Here is a 16,885-nt window from a genome sequence, read left to right on the forward strand (position 1 = left end):
AGAATATATATGGCCTTTCTGCACTGTGTCCGAGAGATCTCTATTAGATCTCTCTAGTCTTTACTAGATCTTTCATTTGGAAGGGAAACGCCCACATTTCAAAGTATTTGCTCTTTTCTTTCGTCATTTAATTATTTAGTTTTTCCCTCCAGATGATTTTGATTTGACTTCCTTTGTTTAGTCACAGCTGCCCATCTGCACTCTCAGATTCTGTGGATTATACAGGAAAGAAGAAAAAAAACCTCCCTCTAGAACATACTGTAAGCAACTCACAATATGAACAATGAGGAGCAATTTGTGATCCAGACTCATTATTTTCTTAGTGACTGTGCAGCTATTCTCTGTGGAAGCTTCAGTGTAGTATCACAAATAAGAGAAACTGAATAATACACATTTTCATTCATTAAGTTTCAAACAGAATTATCATCAGCTGCTACACTCCATACTTTATTAAATATAGCTTGTATTATATTATATTCTATTATATTCTATATTAGATATGTTTACATTATATTATATATTTTACATTATATTAATATTAGCCCACAAAAAATTGTACCGTGTTTGTCTTGTTAATTAGCGCACAACATTTTAGTGATAAATTGCATTGTTTAAACAGATGTCTCTAATGAAATCCCCCTTTTTTTTGACATTCGTGAAAACACACTTGTGATTTAATTTCCAACTCGATTTAATTAAAACCAGGCTACTTTAGAAGTTTGGCTAACATTTACACGTCATATTATGGTATTTGAGTAGCCTTTTTGTGTCCTGAAAGAGCCCCAAGGTGACGCATGAAACCGTGCCTTGTATTTACAATATCACGAGTTCAAGTCAAAAAATATCAGGTTTCTAAAAGTTAAGTAGACCGTGTTCTTTTGTTCTGTCTAATTCTGAATATGAGAGGGAGAAGTTCATTAGGACACAGAGCTTGAAACTTTCATACAGTTAAAGGAAATGATCCTAAAATTTCCGGTTCACTGCAATATAATAACAGCAAGTGTAAATAGCTGGAATATAGGCAAGTTCACCCAGTGTTTCCCCTTATTAGATTTTAGACACACACATAATATTCTTCCTCGCTTCAAGCTTGCAGTTCTATCGATATGTAATGCGCAATCCAAGCATTTATTTCTAGGAGAAAGCAAAATTATTTAAGCATCGAAATTATTTAAAACTTTCAATTAGCAATGAATATTTATTATTAGAATAATCACATTATGAGAACTTATTATATCTTCATTAGATATATAATTCAGTATATCTTCATTCATTCTTTACAGTGTTCCAGATTTGTGTGCAAGAAAATCCCTGATTATTCCCCATCACTTGTTTAAGTGCATTTCATTTTAAGGTTCTAGATCACTTGATGCTTCCTAGAACCTAAAGGTCTTACATGGAGAATTAAGACTAATATACAGTATTAGTTGAATTTAGGGGATATGTTCACATTTCTTTGTATTTATTCCACATTGTCACGTTAATAATTGATTATTGTTAGCCCTTTTTACATTCTAGTGCAGATCCAGTCATGTAGAAATACAGATATTTATTCAGTGAGGAGTAACACGATACTGTGATCCATCTATCCATCCAGCACTCCATCCAGCGCTCCATCCATCCAGCATTCCATCCATTCATCACTTTTTCCATTACTTAATTCATCACTCTTTCACTCCATCCATCACTCCATCAGTCCATCTTTCCATCACTCCTTTCATCAATCCATCCACCATTTCATCCATCCACCCTTCCATTACCCCATTCATTACTCCATCCATCCATCCTTCCTTTTGTGGGCTCCATATCCTACACAAGGTCACAAAAAACCTCATATCCTCAAAACCCATCATATGGGACTTGGGGCACAAAGTAGGGCACACAATGGAATGGGTGCCAACTCATCACAGGGCATACTCTTGCACACACACAAACACACACACAGACAAACACACAATGGATAATTCAGAGATAACACTCGTAGTACAATACATGCTCAGGATGGAAACCAGAGAACCAAGTTTTACATTGTGTGGCACCTCTGCCCTCTGCCTTACAAGTCTCTGTATATGGGTTGTTTCTATATACACAATCAGGTATTGAAACCAGCACATTAATATTATTATTAGTCATTATACACCCAGAACATCCTGTGCTGCAATACAAAAATATTGCAGACTTACTGACCAATCAGATTTGAGCTTTCAACCACACTGTGGTAAAATAATGACCGAAAACAAGAACTTATTCGGCCCTTAAAATAATATAAAGCCTTACTACCTAATTTAATTACATATATTGTTGTTTGGTTATCAGACCTGATTACAGTGTACAGTGACTTTTATTTAATTAGATCATCCTATGCAAAATGAAGGACACACGGTCTGAGTAGTGTTGCTGATTATGCAGCGATGAAGCATGGAGAGCGTCGTATGGGTCAGCTTTCCACTGAGCTGCTCCTCCAGACATCTGTTATCTCTCACACACTCTCAGTGCCTCAGCTATACATCCGCGCTTAGATAAGAGCTCTGTGTCAGATCGTGTATGTGGGCTGGTGACGACTGCCCCTTCACTTAGCACTAAAACAGTTGTTCTGTCGAGCTTTGAGTGCTTTGAGGGTCTAATGTCCTGAATTATATTCATTAGATGGGACATTTTGAGTCTTGGAAGGAAAATATCAGCTTGTATTAGAAATGACAGCGATAAAGAAAACAACAGATTTGTTTGGCGAGACTCTTGTTTACTGAAGTCTGAAACTGAAGCCTTCTTCATGTGAATTTTTTAAGGTTGTAAACGAATTAAATATCGTTTCAGGCAGAATCGCTCATGCTCATGGAGCGTACTGTCACTAAGCTTCGGTTTGGAAGGTCTTGTGATGAATAAACATTGTTGCACTAACAAAGCAGCTTGTTCAGACAGCTGTTTAGTGTTCTCTCTTCAGGTGAGTGTTTCTCTCTGTCTCCCTCTTTCTTTCTGGCACAGTGAGGAAATGCAGATTGCTCTGGGTGGTGGTAGAAAACACACTGGCAGGTGTTCAAGTATGTGTCTCTTTTTTTTATTATTTGCTTATTTTGGGAGGCTGTCCTTAAATTAGCAATTATGGTTTAATTAACTGACAATTATCTGTACGACCTCATTATTGTGATAAACACCAAATTGCTAAGTCTGCTTGCCGGAAAAGGCAGGTAAACAAACGCCTCCTCTAAGACATCCTCAGCACAAAAAAAAATACAAGAGATGAGACATTGAGTTTTTTATTGAATTGTTTTCTTTTTTTTTTACTTAGTGAGGCGTTGCTGTCACACGGTGAGTCACATTGTTTTTAGCCATTATTGATAATAGGAGTTGTATAGTTACTGTATATAACGCATTATGTTCGGGATGGTGCAGTGGGCAGAGTTGTTTTGTTGCCTCACAGCTCCAGACAGTTTTCTTTTATGGCCCAAACTTTGTGCCCTGCGATGGATCAGCATGAATTTTCTTACCTTTTTCCCAGTGCTCATGCTGTTCTACTCTTACGGTTCTCTGTAGACTTCCGTTTGCTGAATATACCTTACTTTTCCTTAAATGCACCATTGGACCAAATGTATGTGGACCACTGTTCAGTACAACTCTGTGAGCCTTTAAAACTTGTACAGAAGAATTGTATAGAAAGATTTTTGAAGATTGTGAAGCTGTAGCATCACATTGAATTTGCTTTAACGGAACTAAGAGGTCCAAACCTGTAGGACAGTGTCTCTGGGCACAAAGAAAGCTTTATAAAGACAGTTTTTCCAGGTTGATGTAGAAGAACTGGATTGGCCTCTGAGTTCAATCTTCCTGAACATCGTTGGGATCGTCACCTGACCTCACAAACACTCTTCTGTCTGAATGAGTGAATCTATTCAGTCAAGCTCCAAAGTCTTTAGTGGAAAGCCTTCCCAGAAGAGTGGAGGTTGTTATAACAGCAGGACTAAATACTGTATGGAACGGAGTTTTACACAAGCACACATGTCTGTGATTTTCAGTTGTCCACAAATTTCTGATTGTATAGTATATGACTATCAATGTCCGTCTGACCAGTGGTGCAGAAGACTTTCACTCAACAATAAAACCTTTAGTGTCTGCAACCCTTTCTACAGATATTCATTCATACATCTTCAGTAGTTGGGATGGAGCCATAACTTATCCTGGGAACACCGGGCATGAGGCAGGAATCCACTCTGGGTGGGATGTCAGTCCATCTCAGGACACCATGCATACACACATTTACACACGTATTTACACTCATATGGCTATTTAAAATAGCCAGTACACCTACAATACAGACAGGAGGAGGCCCATAGGGAGGACATGAAAGGAAACGCCGCCCAGACAGTAACTCGAGCTCAGGAGTGAACTGGAGACCCTGAAGCTGTGAAGTGGCAACATTTCTCACTACACCACCATGCTACCCCTTTCTGCAAATATCCATCACATGATACTTTTGGTATAACACTTCATCCATCATCTTTAATCAATACGTTTGGGTTTCTCTTTGCAGTTATTAACTATATATATTAGGGCCTGAAGAAACAGGTGGTTGTTGTTTTTTTTTTCCCACTGATCAGAGATTCACCCACAGGTTTTTGGTCTACATGGCACAATTGAACACTAGTAGTTCATAGCAGCATAAACATTCAGTGGCTCACATCTGGTGGATCAAACATGTTCAGTACACCTAGTCTACAAATAAGAATATTCTTATAGTTCAAATGATCCATTTTATTATTCAGCAGTAAACACGTTTAACAACCTGACGTGACATGGCTTGGTTGGATTTCTCTAATGAACACAAGGAAAACAAAGCATAAAAAATAAATCACAGACCTGACTGAGGTATTTTTTAATCTGATATTAATGTAATATATCAGAATGGGTGGTCTGATGAATATAAAACAAAACTCAGGATTCAGTGTTCTTCTGTAAAATAGATAGAAATGGCCTGCTCTAGGAGAAATCCCCTGCAAAGTGAACAGAGCATGAGCATTAAACATGATGCTGAAAAAGAGATTAAGATGTCTGTATGTTTCATCAGAAATGATACAAATGCAGACTAATCCCTTAATCCCATATAAAGACCCCAATGTCGCATGTATAAAGACATTGGGGATTGGGAATTAGATGCCTAGTCTTAAATGTGATAGTTATCTGTCTGTCTGTCTGTCTGGTATAATTTACCAGTTTTTGTATTTTAGACACATTAGATTAAAGACAAAATGGTGTTTTGCATAAATGTGTAATTATTTAGTTGTGGAAGTTGTAGATGTGGGACCTGATTTCCTTTAAGGATCCAAACATGGCTGGAATTCAGTAGTGATACGGTCAGAGTGAGTTAGAATGTGTTAAAGAAAGCTGACTGTGATATTTTTCTCAAACCGTATCAGTTGTTGAGAAAAGTGCAAAGGTGTGTGTGTGTGTGTGTGTGTGTGTGTGTGTGTGTGTGTGTGTGTGTGTGTGTGTGTGTGTGTGTGTGTGTGTGTCATTCTGAGAGAGCTAGATGAAGAATGTGTGCAAGGAGAAACACACACAAAGAGGCAGAGAAGTGCAGGTACATTGTGGCCATGCTTTTCTCCTTACTGTCAGTACATTACTGTGTCCTCGAAGGACAAGCAAAAGGCAGGAGAGGAGGGGTAGAGAGGTCTTTTGCTACCATCTCATAACTGTCTTGTATTTCTGTTATTGATTGTTTTTGTCTAGGGTATTGACTGATTTGCAAGGGCAGTCTGAGTATAATAGAAAAATTACACTCCTTTGTCCTTTCACAAAAGATGTTGCTGTACGCTGCTGTGTCCCCCTGTGGCCATGGACGTACTGCAGGATACAGGCATCTTCAGTTGTACACAGAGAGAGAGAAAGGGAGAGAGGGAGAAAAAGCCCTGGCTTTTGTAGTATCACCTGAGTCATGGATCTAGTTTTGTCATGAAGGAATTACTTTCTATTTTGAGTCTATCGATAGAGGCAAACTCTCACAACTGTTTAGTTTTGTGACCTGGTGCATTATCATGCTGGAAGTAGCCTTTAGAAGATATGAATTTGTGGCCATGAAGAGTCAGCCACAATACTCAAATAGGCTGTTGCATTCAAGTGATGATTGGTGTTGACAGGTCCATAGTGTGCCAGGACAATGTCCCTACACTGTTACACTACCTTCGGATTCAATGTTCAATGTGCCTCTGGAGAATTCCATAAACATTAGACCAGACTACGTATGGTGTCTTTTCCAGTTTATGAATGATGAGTTTTGGTGAGCTTGTGCCCATTGCAGCCTCAGTTTCAGTTCTTCATTGACAGAAGTGGGAACACGAGCTGGTTTTTTGCTGCCGTAGTCCGTTCATCTTGCGGTTTGATGTGCTGTGCATTCCGAGATGATTTTCTTCTCACTGCGATTGTACACAATGATAATCCGAGTTACAGTAGCCTTTCGCTTATTTTCCTCTGGCCTTTCTTATCAACAAGGCATTTCCATCTTCTATCTTTCCAACCGCTGCTCACTGGATGTTTTTGCTTTATTCTGCCCTTCTGAGTAAACCTTCGAGGATTTTGTGTGTGTAAATACCAAGAGATCAGCAGTCACAGAAATACTCAGACCAGCCCATCTGACACCAACAATCCTGACACGGTCAAAATCACACACGTCACAGTTTGGTTTATCCCTCCATTTTGATGGTTTGTTAAACGTTTATTTACCGAGAGGGTTTGGTATGAAAAAGGTATACATTACAGTGAGTTGTGGATACGTAATAATTTTCCTTAAACAAATAGACATTAATAAGTAGTATAATAATGAGCATACCCACATGGGGAAATTTAGGCCGACCCTTTCCTTTCTTTGTTGTCAACTGTTGTTTTATTTATTTATTTTATCTTTGGAAGAACTATCTACTGATTAAATGGTACATTACAGATATTGTGTTTTCCACAAAATAAGTGGAAAAGGATTATTGTAAAATGCAGAAACTGTGAGAATCATTCGTTGTTCACGTCCACAAATTCTGTATGATCAATTTTATCCAAGATCTAGCAGGTTTACTCCGTTGTAGATAAAGTGAAATTCTGTAATCCTGGAAATGTATGGGATATTTTTCCATAGATTATAAACTGTATGAACCAAATTTATTTTTAAGCAGTTTATATATATATATATATATATATATATATATATATATATATATATATATATATATATATATATATATATATATATATATACGTATATATATATATGTTATATTTATATTTAAGCAGTGGTGTCCAGAAACAACCAATGTCTAGTCATGTTTATTTTTTTTCCTTAATCAAAGCCCAAATGTGTATTTGTAGCGCTGAGCAGTCTAAAAATATATTGTGCAAAAGTATTCCTATACTATGCACTTTTACTGGCTCTTATTTAATGCTCTTTGTAATGTAAAGTGGGCAAAAACCAAAATATCTTTCAGTAGCTCACGCCTGATTCCCTCACAATCTCTAGCATTTAACAATTTCTTCAGCCTTCTGTCCTGGGGTAGTGATAAAAAGAAAATAGATCATTTCCATCCAAATACTCACTTATTTAGATGTATCTGAGGTAATACACCTCCACTGAAACCTTAAACCACTCCTCTTTTGAGATAATGAAACTCCCCTTCATGTTGTTAATGCTTTTAAGGCAAATACTGTTAGATGTTTTGTGCAACGTATCATATGTTCATAGTCAAATTCCAGTCTGACTTCACTGTATGATCATCGATCAGATTTAAGTCCATTTAACTTTCACATACTGTAACTTGTAAGCCAAACTGCTCAAAATATTACACTCACTGCTTGAGGAAATAAGACCTAGCTAGCCAATGCTTCAACAGCTTTTTATTAAACTGGCTCATTACTTTATTTATTTTCCATGAGCTTGGTCAAAGTCAGTAAATAAAAACATTTCCAAAATGACTTTAATAAGGTTTATATTTCCCTATAGGTGTTTCAGAAATATCCAATTTTAGCTTACTTGGATTTTTTTTATGCACATTTTTAAGCAAAACCTACATTTCGAGTGAACTTTACTTTAAATTGCATGACCCCGGTGGTAAACCATGATGTGTAACTTTTTGTATTGTGTTTTTGTCTGTATGTGTATTTCAGGTGATGGTTTTTGTTCATGCTCGTAACTCCACCGTGCGCACGTGCATGACGCTGATTGAGATGGCCAAGAACCGAGGAGAGTCATCGTTCTTCCAGCCAGATCAGGGACCAGATTATGGCCATTGTGAGAAGCAGGTAAGCAACACCACTCATCTTATCTCAGTGTAAAATGAATGAACAGACATGTAACAGTACGGTTTTTGGGTGTCCATTTTTAAAGGTAAAAAAGAAATTTGGCACAAAATGCCAACTACAAAGCACTTTTTTTCAGAAAGTAAACAATATACCTTGTGACCGACTAGATAGTCCACTATTCTGAGTATACAGCAGTCAGGCAAAGTGAGAAGTGTTGGTTTAATTTGTAATAGCCTCCCTCCGGCGATGGCTAGGGCGCTTTCTCTCTCTCTTTCTTTCTGCGGGGATCGGTAGTGAACTCGTGGCATGATTCTATAGAGCTTCGGTGTGGAGGAACAGAGCAAAAGTTATTTATGAACACTTATTCATGAGCTCTAAAGCAGAGGAAAGAGAGAGAAATTGAGGTCAGTCACCTTCGCAAGCTCCACTCCTCAGGGGGAGAGCGGTAAACAGTCTGAGGGAGGCCAAGTGGTCGCGGCCTCGTTGGAAATGAAGCCTGGAGACGCTGTGCTAAACTCTTCCCACACCGCTGCATTAGAGAGTGAACAGAGACAATTAGAAATCTGCTGAGGGCACAACCTTCAGCTCAGGTGTAGAGGCCAGCTGCTTAGTCTAACAGAATGCCCTCCTACTGTGAGCGGGATCATGGACCATGCGCCACTTCAGCTGCCGCGAGCCAGGCTTTCTGCACAAGTGCTTTGCTTATTCAGAGTTAATCAAGAAGGCTTTAGAGCGAAACGCCTTATGCATTCATTACTGACCGCATTAGCAAGAAACCTCTCTGGCTGTTGGTCTTCGAGCTACCGTGTGATCTCTGTGCACCGCTACTGTTCCTTTTGCACTAGATGCTTTTTATTTCTTACATAAAGCCTTTATTTCTTTAGATGGACTGTGTAATTTCCTGAAGGTTCATTTTCATCAGTCACTCCAATCGTTCCAAAAATATACACCTTCTAAAAGCTTTATTCTTTCTAAATGACTGTAACAAGTGTGAAGTGGCCTGGTGCTGTGTTTCATTTAGAAGTATTTACGTGTTACACTGAGTGAATGAGTGCTGTGCTTCCAGCTGAATTAGCATCAGTGTTTTTGTACATTTTAAGATGTCGGCAGGATTTCATTGCTCTCAATCCAGGACAATAGTGAGACTCGCACGCTGCCTGCAGAAATCTTTACAGACGGTTCTCTTTGTCTGTTTAAAGCCTAAAATCTAACTTAAAAAAATAATTGGATATGGAGCTCATTGTTGAAAATTGTCTTGAAGTTCTCACTAGTGAGCATTAAAGGATTTGTCAAAAGTGTCTAAAAGCTGCTAGTGTTTTCCCTCCAGTACAGAACATACTGTTCAATGAAACCACAAGTAAAATGTGACTTCTCTCTTCAGTTCCCCCCATCTGTCATCTCGCGGTTGTGCTCCATCAGGAGCAAAGACATGTGGCTCTGTTGCTTAGGAGTGGCAGCTGTGAGAAGGTTGGAGGGAAAGAGAGAGAAAGAGAGTGTGTGTGTGTGTGTGTCTGTGTGTCTGTGTGTGTGTGTGTCTGTATTAAGAGTAGCATTTGTCCCCTGCAGCACTTGCTGGGCTTGGGTGGTAGCAGAGAGAGAGAGAGAGAGAGAGAGGGATGCTGTGCAGTAGAGAGTGAGCTCTGGCTTCATTAGGATCTGTCCACGGAGGCGCAGGCAGAAGCGGCCCATGATGTATTAGACTCATCCTGACTGCACGCAGGCAGAGGGGATCAATAAGCAGCTGGAGAGGCAGCTTCTCACTTCTGTTCTGCTCTCTTTAGGTTAATGCTGCTCACTGGACAAACATGACAACATGAGTACGCCTCCAAACAGGACCAGTCTGGTGTCTGTGTGAGTGAGCGAGTGTGCGTGCGGGCATGCGTGCGTGCGTGCGTGCGTGCGTGCGTGCGTGCGTGAGTGAGTGAGTGAGTGAGTGAGTGAGTGAGTGAGTGAGTGAGTGAGTGAGTGAGTGAGTGAGTGAGTGAGTGAGTGAGTGAGTGAGTGAGTGAGTGAGTGAGTGAGTGAGTGAGTGAGTGAGTGAGTGAGCGAGCGAGCGAGCGAGTGAGTGCGTGAGTGCGTGAGTGCGTGAGTGCGTGAGCGAGTGCGAGCGAGTGAGTGAGTGAGTGCGTGCGAGTGAGTGAGTGAGTGAGTGAGTGCGTGCGAGTGAGTGAGTGAGTGCGTGCGAGTGAGTGCGAGCGAGCGAGTGCGTGTGAGTGAGTGAGTGAGTGAGTGAGTGAGTGAGTGCGTGCATGCGAGTGAGTGCGTGCGAGCGCGTGCGAGTGATTGCGTGCGAGTGAGTGTGTGCGTGCGAGTGAGTGAGTGAGTGCGTGCGTGCAAGCGCGTGCGAGCGCGTGCGAGCGAGCGCGTGCGTGCGCGAGCGTGCGAGTGAGTGAGTGAGTGCGAGTGAGTGCGTGTGAGTGCGTGCGTGTGTGAGTGAGTGCGTGCGTGTGAGTGCGCGCGTGTGTGTGTGAGTGAGTGCGTGCGTGTGTGCGTGCGTGCGTGTGTGCGTGTGATTGCTTGCGAGTGTGTGTGCCCGTGAGTGTGTGCCTGCCTGTGTGAGTGCGTGTGTGCATGCGTGCGTGTGTGTGCGCGTAAGTGTGTCAGTGCATACGAGTGTGTGTGCCCGTGAGTGTGTGCCTGCCTGTGTGAGTGCATGTGTGCCTGTGCGAGTGTGTGTGTGTTCATGTGTGTTAATGGCGAGATGTGAATGTACACCTGAATGTGAATTGTGGTAATTAAAGTCACACTGAAATGTAAGCAGCTTAACCAATAACTGAAATATAAACAAATGTCACAATTAATTAGCACACCTAGACTCTATATTGGACAAAATGTACCTGAAGGTTTTATACTTTAACTTTATATTAAAACGTTTAGATGTAGATTTTCCACTGGAGTGTTTTGGACTTTTTGCACAAATATGAGGACAGAAACACCAATGACAATGACCAGATCCAAAGTAATGTGCAATGCCTGAGAAGTTTAAAAGAACCAGAGCTGTAGTGAAGCTGCCTGGAAGAGGATACATGTGTACTTTGCTCCCACGCTTAACAAACATTTTTCCAAGGATCATTTTTAGAGTGTTGCAGAAGCATTTTCAGGTCAATAAATCTCCAAATCTACAATTAGATCTCATGTCTATGCCAACAAACTGCACTAAAGACATTAAAAAAAGCCTACAAACAGAAGCACCTGGAGTTTTCTGGATGCAATTGAAACTTTAACTGGAACCAGGTTCTCTGCTCATATGAGACAAAAGTAGAGCTTTTTGCCAGCAAACACTGAAGGTTTTGTATTTAATGAAGAATAGTTCTATTGAAAAGAACCCAAGCCCCACTTTTGCGTGTGGTGGAAGATCTGTGAGGATGTAAAGCTGTTTTTCTTACAAACGGCCTGTTAAATGAAAACTGTGCCACCTCCTACAAGAAGCAACAAAACGAACCAAGCTTTTAACTCTTGATGTAAACCCCACAGAAATCCTGCAGTGTGAGCTGAATGACAGTCTACAAGAGAGCACTGTGGTGGATCTGGAGAGATTCTGTATTGAAAAGTCTCTGATTCGTTGTTCTGGGTTTTCCAGTTTCATTGCTGTAATGTTGCTTATAGGAAATAGCACTGAAAGGCAGGGGTGCCAATAATTATTATCTTTGCGAGAAGGGTTTTGTTTTCTTGATTTCTTGTTTTCTTTAGTAGAAGGCACTTTTAATGAAAGGTTCGAATTTTCTGTGTGTGTGTGTGTGTGTGTGTGTGTGTGTGTGTGTGTGTGTGTGTGTGTGTGTGTGTGTGTGTGTGTGTGTGTGTGTGTGTGTGTGTGTGATGAAGCTAATTAACCACAAAAAACATGCTCTCTTAACCTTTTAAAACAAAGGGTGCCAATAATTCTGAATCTCTCTCTCTCTCTGTGGTGTGGTGTGTGTGTTAGATAAGATCTGGGATGTATACTTATTCAGGGGTGGAGTTGTTTCTCTCAGGAGGGAGAGTCACACACTAACTTTATATTTAAATCTCCCAGCACAAGGCAGAGTGATGCATTTAATAACCTTTACCTTGATCCCAGGGGCTTTGCCAAGATAAATGCTTCTTTCAGCGTCTTCTCTAATCCGCTTTCTATTTATATGAGCCCGTTATAAATAAACGCAATGCATCTCATCGCTCTCATTTCTACTACTGAACACCGAGCCAGAGCAGCAAGGTTAGGGTTTTCCTTACAACAAACACGATTAACTTCTAACTTTATACGTGTATACGTTTGTTGAAATATGTCGTCATATGCCACGTCGTCGTTCGGGAAAGCTGTGGTTATGATCGACATTAGTGAAAGTGATGATTTAGGTCCAGGTGATTCTGTGAGATGTGTATTAGGTTATAGGTGTTTCTGTGGACGTATTAAGCTTTTCATGCTATAGAAGATTGCTCTAGAGGTATAAAGGTTGAGACAGATTAAACCCTTTGGTCGACTCATAACTCCAGCCTACGCTGGCCTCAATCTCACGGTTGAGCCTATCTGAGCAGAGCTTATCCTCCGATATTTCCCTGCATTAATATTTATATCTGTTTTTAATCCTCTATATACACGGGCGCTACAAATACAGCACCTGTGAGGTCAATTATATAATTTGGCCCTATTTATTCTGCTTTAAAAGTTAGAAGTGAGCCCACTACATATCTCCCTCACGCTGTTCATTAATTTGTTCAATCACTTAGCTTGAAGAGGCTGTCAATCAGGCTTAAATATCTTAATGCACTCACTTGAATAAGTGATAGTGGGATATAGCAGTAATAATGGCGGTTTATCACACTGCTGTCTATGCAGAGCACTCTCTGTTAAATAGCAAAAGTTTCTAATTGAGTGGGGATGTGCATGGGCGTTTAAGTGCATGCTAAAACGAGGGATGGGGAGAGAGAGAGGACTAGATAGAGAGAGAGAGGGAGCGAGATAGATAGAGAGAAAGGAAGAGAAAGATGTTGCCTAAGAGAAATATATCTATATTTAAACAACAGGTAACCCACAGCCCCCAATACAGTAAATAGTCTGATTAATAAGTCTATCTAATTATTCTCCTCCACAGAGGATTTAAGAACTACCGCTCCAGACAGTATCTAGGACAGCATTTGTTTGTATTAGGTGTGTTATCTGCACTGGCATTTATTGTTTATGCACTTGATTAGGTTTGAATTAGGATTGTTACAGTGCCACGGTTAGTCACAGTGTATGATCAGACATTTACCTTACTGCTGACATTTTCAATATACTGATTAAAATGCACGTTCATCTATCTCTGTCTACCTGTTCGTTTTCCCCCCTCTTATACCAGCGGTTCCCATCTCATTTGTGTCCACACCACCCTCCCACCTCGCTCTAAATCATGCTACAGCCTGTGTTGTTCTGTGTAAGGGGTGCAGACCACCCTGAAACTCCTGGGATGTGTAAACCATGTTATCATACACAACAGATAAAAAGGAACAGAAAAAAACATGGCCTTGCTGACCAGAACTATACCTTTTTTCCTCCAACTCAGCACTTTTCCCTTCCTCGCAGAAGGAGCGCTCTATTTTTCAGCTCAGTACTGACTGTGTAAAAGATTATGGAGAAGATGTTTTTAAAATAGCTTTCTAAAACAATTAGGTGATTAGACTGAGACGATTTTGTTACCTGCCAGTTCCTTTCCCTCAGTCATCTCTTCACAGTCTTCCAGGGAGGGGGAAGTTTAAGACCTCCGAAGACACACAAAGTCAGCCGAATGCATCTTCTCAGACTGTTGCCCATGCTGCATCATAGCACAGCGTAGCTCACTCAGAGGAAAATGCTGTCTCTCCCATCCAGACAGCATAGCCAGTTACCACCATGACACTAGTTATCATAACATGAAATGCATGAATAACCACACTCTTATTTTGAAATTGTATTTTCTGTTCGTGATTAAACTTTGGTTGGGGGGGAGAGAAAAACGCATCCTTGAAGCTCCTCTGAGGGCTTTGCATCATTGCATTCTCTACTGCTTACACAGGAAAAAAGCATACTTAAAGTAATATAAATGTATAAGTGTAGAAATAAGTATATACAGTCAAAGTGCACATGCTTGATGAGTAGTTTCATTTCTTCACCCGGCGCCGGACAGGAGTCTGTACAGGATCCTGAGCACGAGCCGCTTGAAGGACTTGAGTCTATAAATAGAAATGATGGATGGGGATTCCAGGTCGAGTCTCTGCCACAACTCCTACCCCATTTATTCTCCTTAGCACACAGCGACCTATTATCGCTAACATACTGCATATGCCACAACACTGCTTATATCTGGAGTTTGGCTGCAGTTATATACTGTAGCAAGACAGAATGAGGTAGTTGTGAAGCAGCAGAGCTGTGGCTGGTGTTCGTACCATCGCTGTAGCCTGCAGTTACATGCTTTGTGTAGAGCATTGAATCCTCTGTACGAGAGCAGACCACATTTTGTCGCAGGTGAAAATTGCCCCCTACACAAGTTTCCTCTGTGCTGCACATGCTCCTGCTCCCCCTTGAGCTGTTTGGAATCACTAAAGCCTGTTAAAGGGACCTTGTTCTGGCAAAAAGGAGTGTGTAGGTTACACTAGAAATGCAGCTTACAGCAGGGTCATTGATCCGGTGACAGGGAGGATGAGCCTGCGCTGCGTGTTGTGGGCATGAAGCCCGAAAAAGAGTGCTACATTTGGGAGGGGGTTGAAAAAACCTGCCCCCAATTTGCCCCTCACTCAGGGACCTGGCTGATCTGGCAAGCATGACCGCAACCCTGCTCAAAGCCAGTCTGTGTTTCCTGCCTGTTCTACAGTAGCCTTCCTGATCGCTAATTCAGCAGTCGCCTTCCTGGACTAAAGCCCTGGCTTTCAGCCCTCTGCCCCAGTCATGTCTCTCAGCACTCACTCACTCATGCACTCAGTCCAAGCCTTCTTTTCATCTGTCCAAAGATGGAGGAAAGGAGACATCTAGTGCTCAGATTCTGTTTCTGCAGCCAGTTTGGTAGTGAACGCTATGTTCAACGCTGTAGTAGTCAGAACAACTAAACAGGACAGTTTATATCAGAAAGGTCTAGATGTATTTTTTTTCCTGTCTCTCTTTGTGTAGTTAAATGTGATTGATACAGAGAGACAGCTTTGGGGTGAGCTAGTTAGAAGATGTCTTTCCAGCAGTAGTGACTCACTCTTCCCTAGAAAGGGATGGGCTTTTTGAAACAGCATCTCGTCACTGTTGTTTTTTGCGGTAATGAACACGCGTTGATGTGGATGAAAGCCGGGCCTGCTGTCTTCTCTGGACTGCTCGGGTGGAGATCTGATGGAGATTTTTTAATGGATGGAGGAAACGGCAGGTGCTGTCGACAGGCTGAGAGTCTTCCTCTCTGATGCACAAGTCGCTCTGTACTCAAACACGCCTGTCAGTTTCAGGCCATTCGCTCAGCCCCCCGCTGCCTGGGACGGGTCTGCAGTACAGGATTTAGCTCATTAATTTATATAGCCTGGAGTTTTTTACATCTATTTTTACATCACCACCTGAGTCTTTATCGGCTGTTGTCGAGGTGAGATACATTCTCGTCTCTACAGCTTCCATAGACCAAAGCATGACCCAAATGTGAGAAACTCCTCACAAAAAAATTCACATTCAGGTGTACATTCACATCTCCCCATTTACACACATGAACACACACGCACGCACTCACACACACGCACGCACTCACACACATGCACTCACTCACTCACACACACTCATTCACACACTCTTCACCTTGTCAAGGCTTTGTTATTAAACTAACTGAGTGTGAATAGTTTTGTGATTAGTATCAAATATATTTTTTTAATATTTACACTCACCTGTCACTTTATTAGAGAAACCTGAACTGTACACCTGTTGTTTTTTTTTTTGTTTTTTTTTTTACAGTTATCTAATCAGTCAATCATGTGGCAGCAGCACATTGATTGCAAAACATCATGCAGATACAGGTTAAGGAATTAAAAATCAGAATGGAGAAAAATGTGCTTTCTGGCACTTGGACTATGCCATGGTTGGTGCCAGTTGGGTTGGTTTGTGAATTTCAGAAACTGCTGATTTCCTGGGATCTAGTTGAGGTCTATTCTTGTCCAGAATGGATTAGTCTGAAATGACAGTGAGTTGCCCTAATGTTCTTTTTAAACACTGAAAAATGTTATGTAGCTTTTTTTCTGTTCCTAAGAACCAGAGCTGTAGTCAAGACATCAGTTGTCGAGTACAGTACCAGGACTAGCCAAGCCCGAGTAAAGAGCGAATGTTAGAGATACAAGTCAAAATTGGGCCGAAGGCTGAGTCAGGATCAAGACCAGATCAAACAAAGTCTTTACATCAACTCCTGTATTTAATTCAACAGGTTTAAGGCCAGCATAGAATTTTAGTCGTAACCTCAGCTAACAAAGTTTAGCTTTTTCAGATCTGTCTTACATCTGTGTCCAATGTCTGTGGTCTGAGCATGTCTATATTGTTTATGAAGGCATTTTAAATTTTTTTGTTTTTGTTTTTTTGAGGATGAAACTAGAAAAATGAGCCACAAGGAGCATGCATATAAATACTTGGAACATTAAAGTCAACATTATGTAGCTCCTGAAAGAAAGACCATGTGTG

General features: G+C 40.9%; 1 protein-coding gene across 2 annotated transcripts in view; it reads left to right on the top strand.

Annotated features, from left to right (window-relative positions):
- Positions 1-16,885, top strand: part of ascc3 (activating signal cointegrator 1 complex subunit 3) — a 156,509-nt gene that overhangs the window by 95,557 nt on the left and 44,067 nt on the right. For both annotated transcript variants that reach the window (XM_027149011.2, XM_047811862.1), the window contains exon 14: positions 8,134-8,268. In XM_027149011.2, coding sequence (XP_027004812.2) covers positions 8,134-8,268 — 135 coding nt within the window. The remainder of the gene's footprint in view (positions 1-8,133; positions 8,269-16,885) is intronic.

The sequence above is a fragment of the Tachysurus fulvidraco genome, chromosome 3 (assembly GCF_022655615.1).
Source record: "Tachysurus fulvidraco isolate hzauxx_2018 chromosome 3, HZAU_PFXX_2.0, whole genome shotgun sequence".
Lineage (NCBI taxonomy): Eukaryota > Metazoa > Chordata > Actinopteri > Siluriformes > Bagridae > Tachysurus > Tachysurus fulvidraco.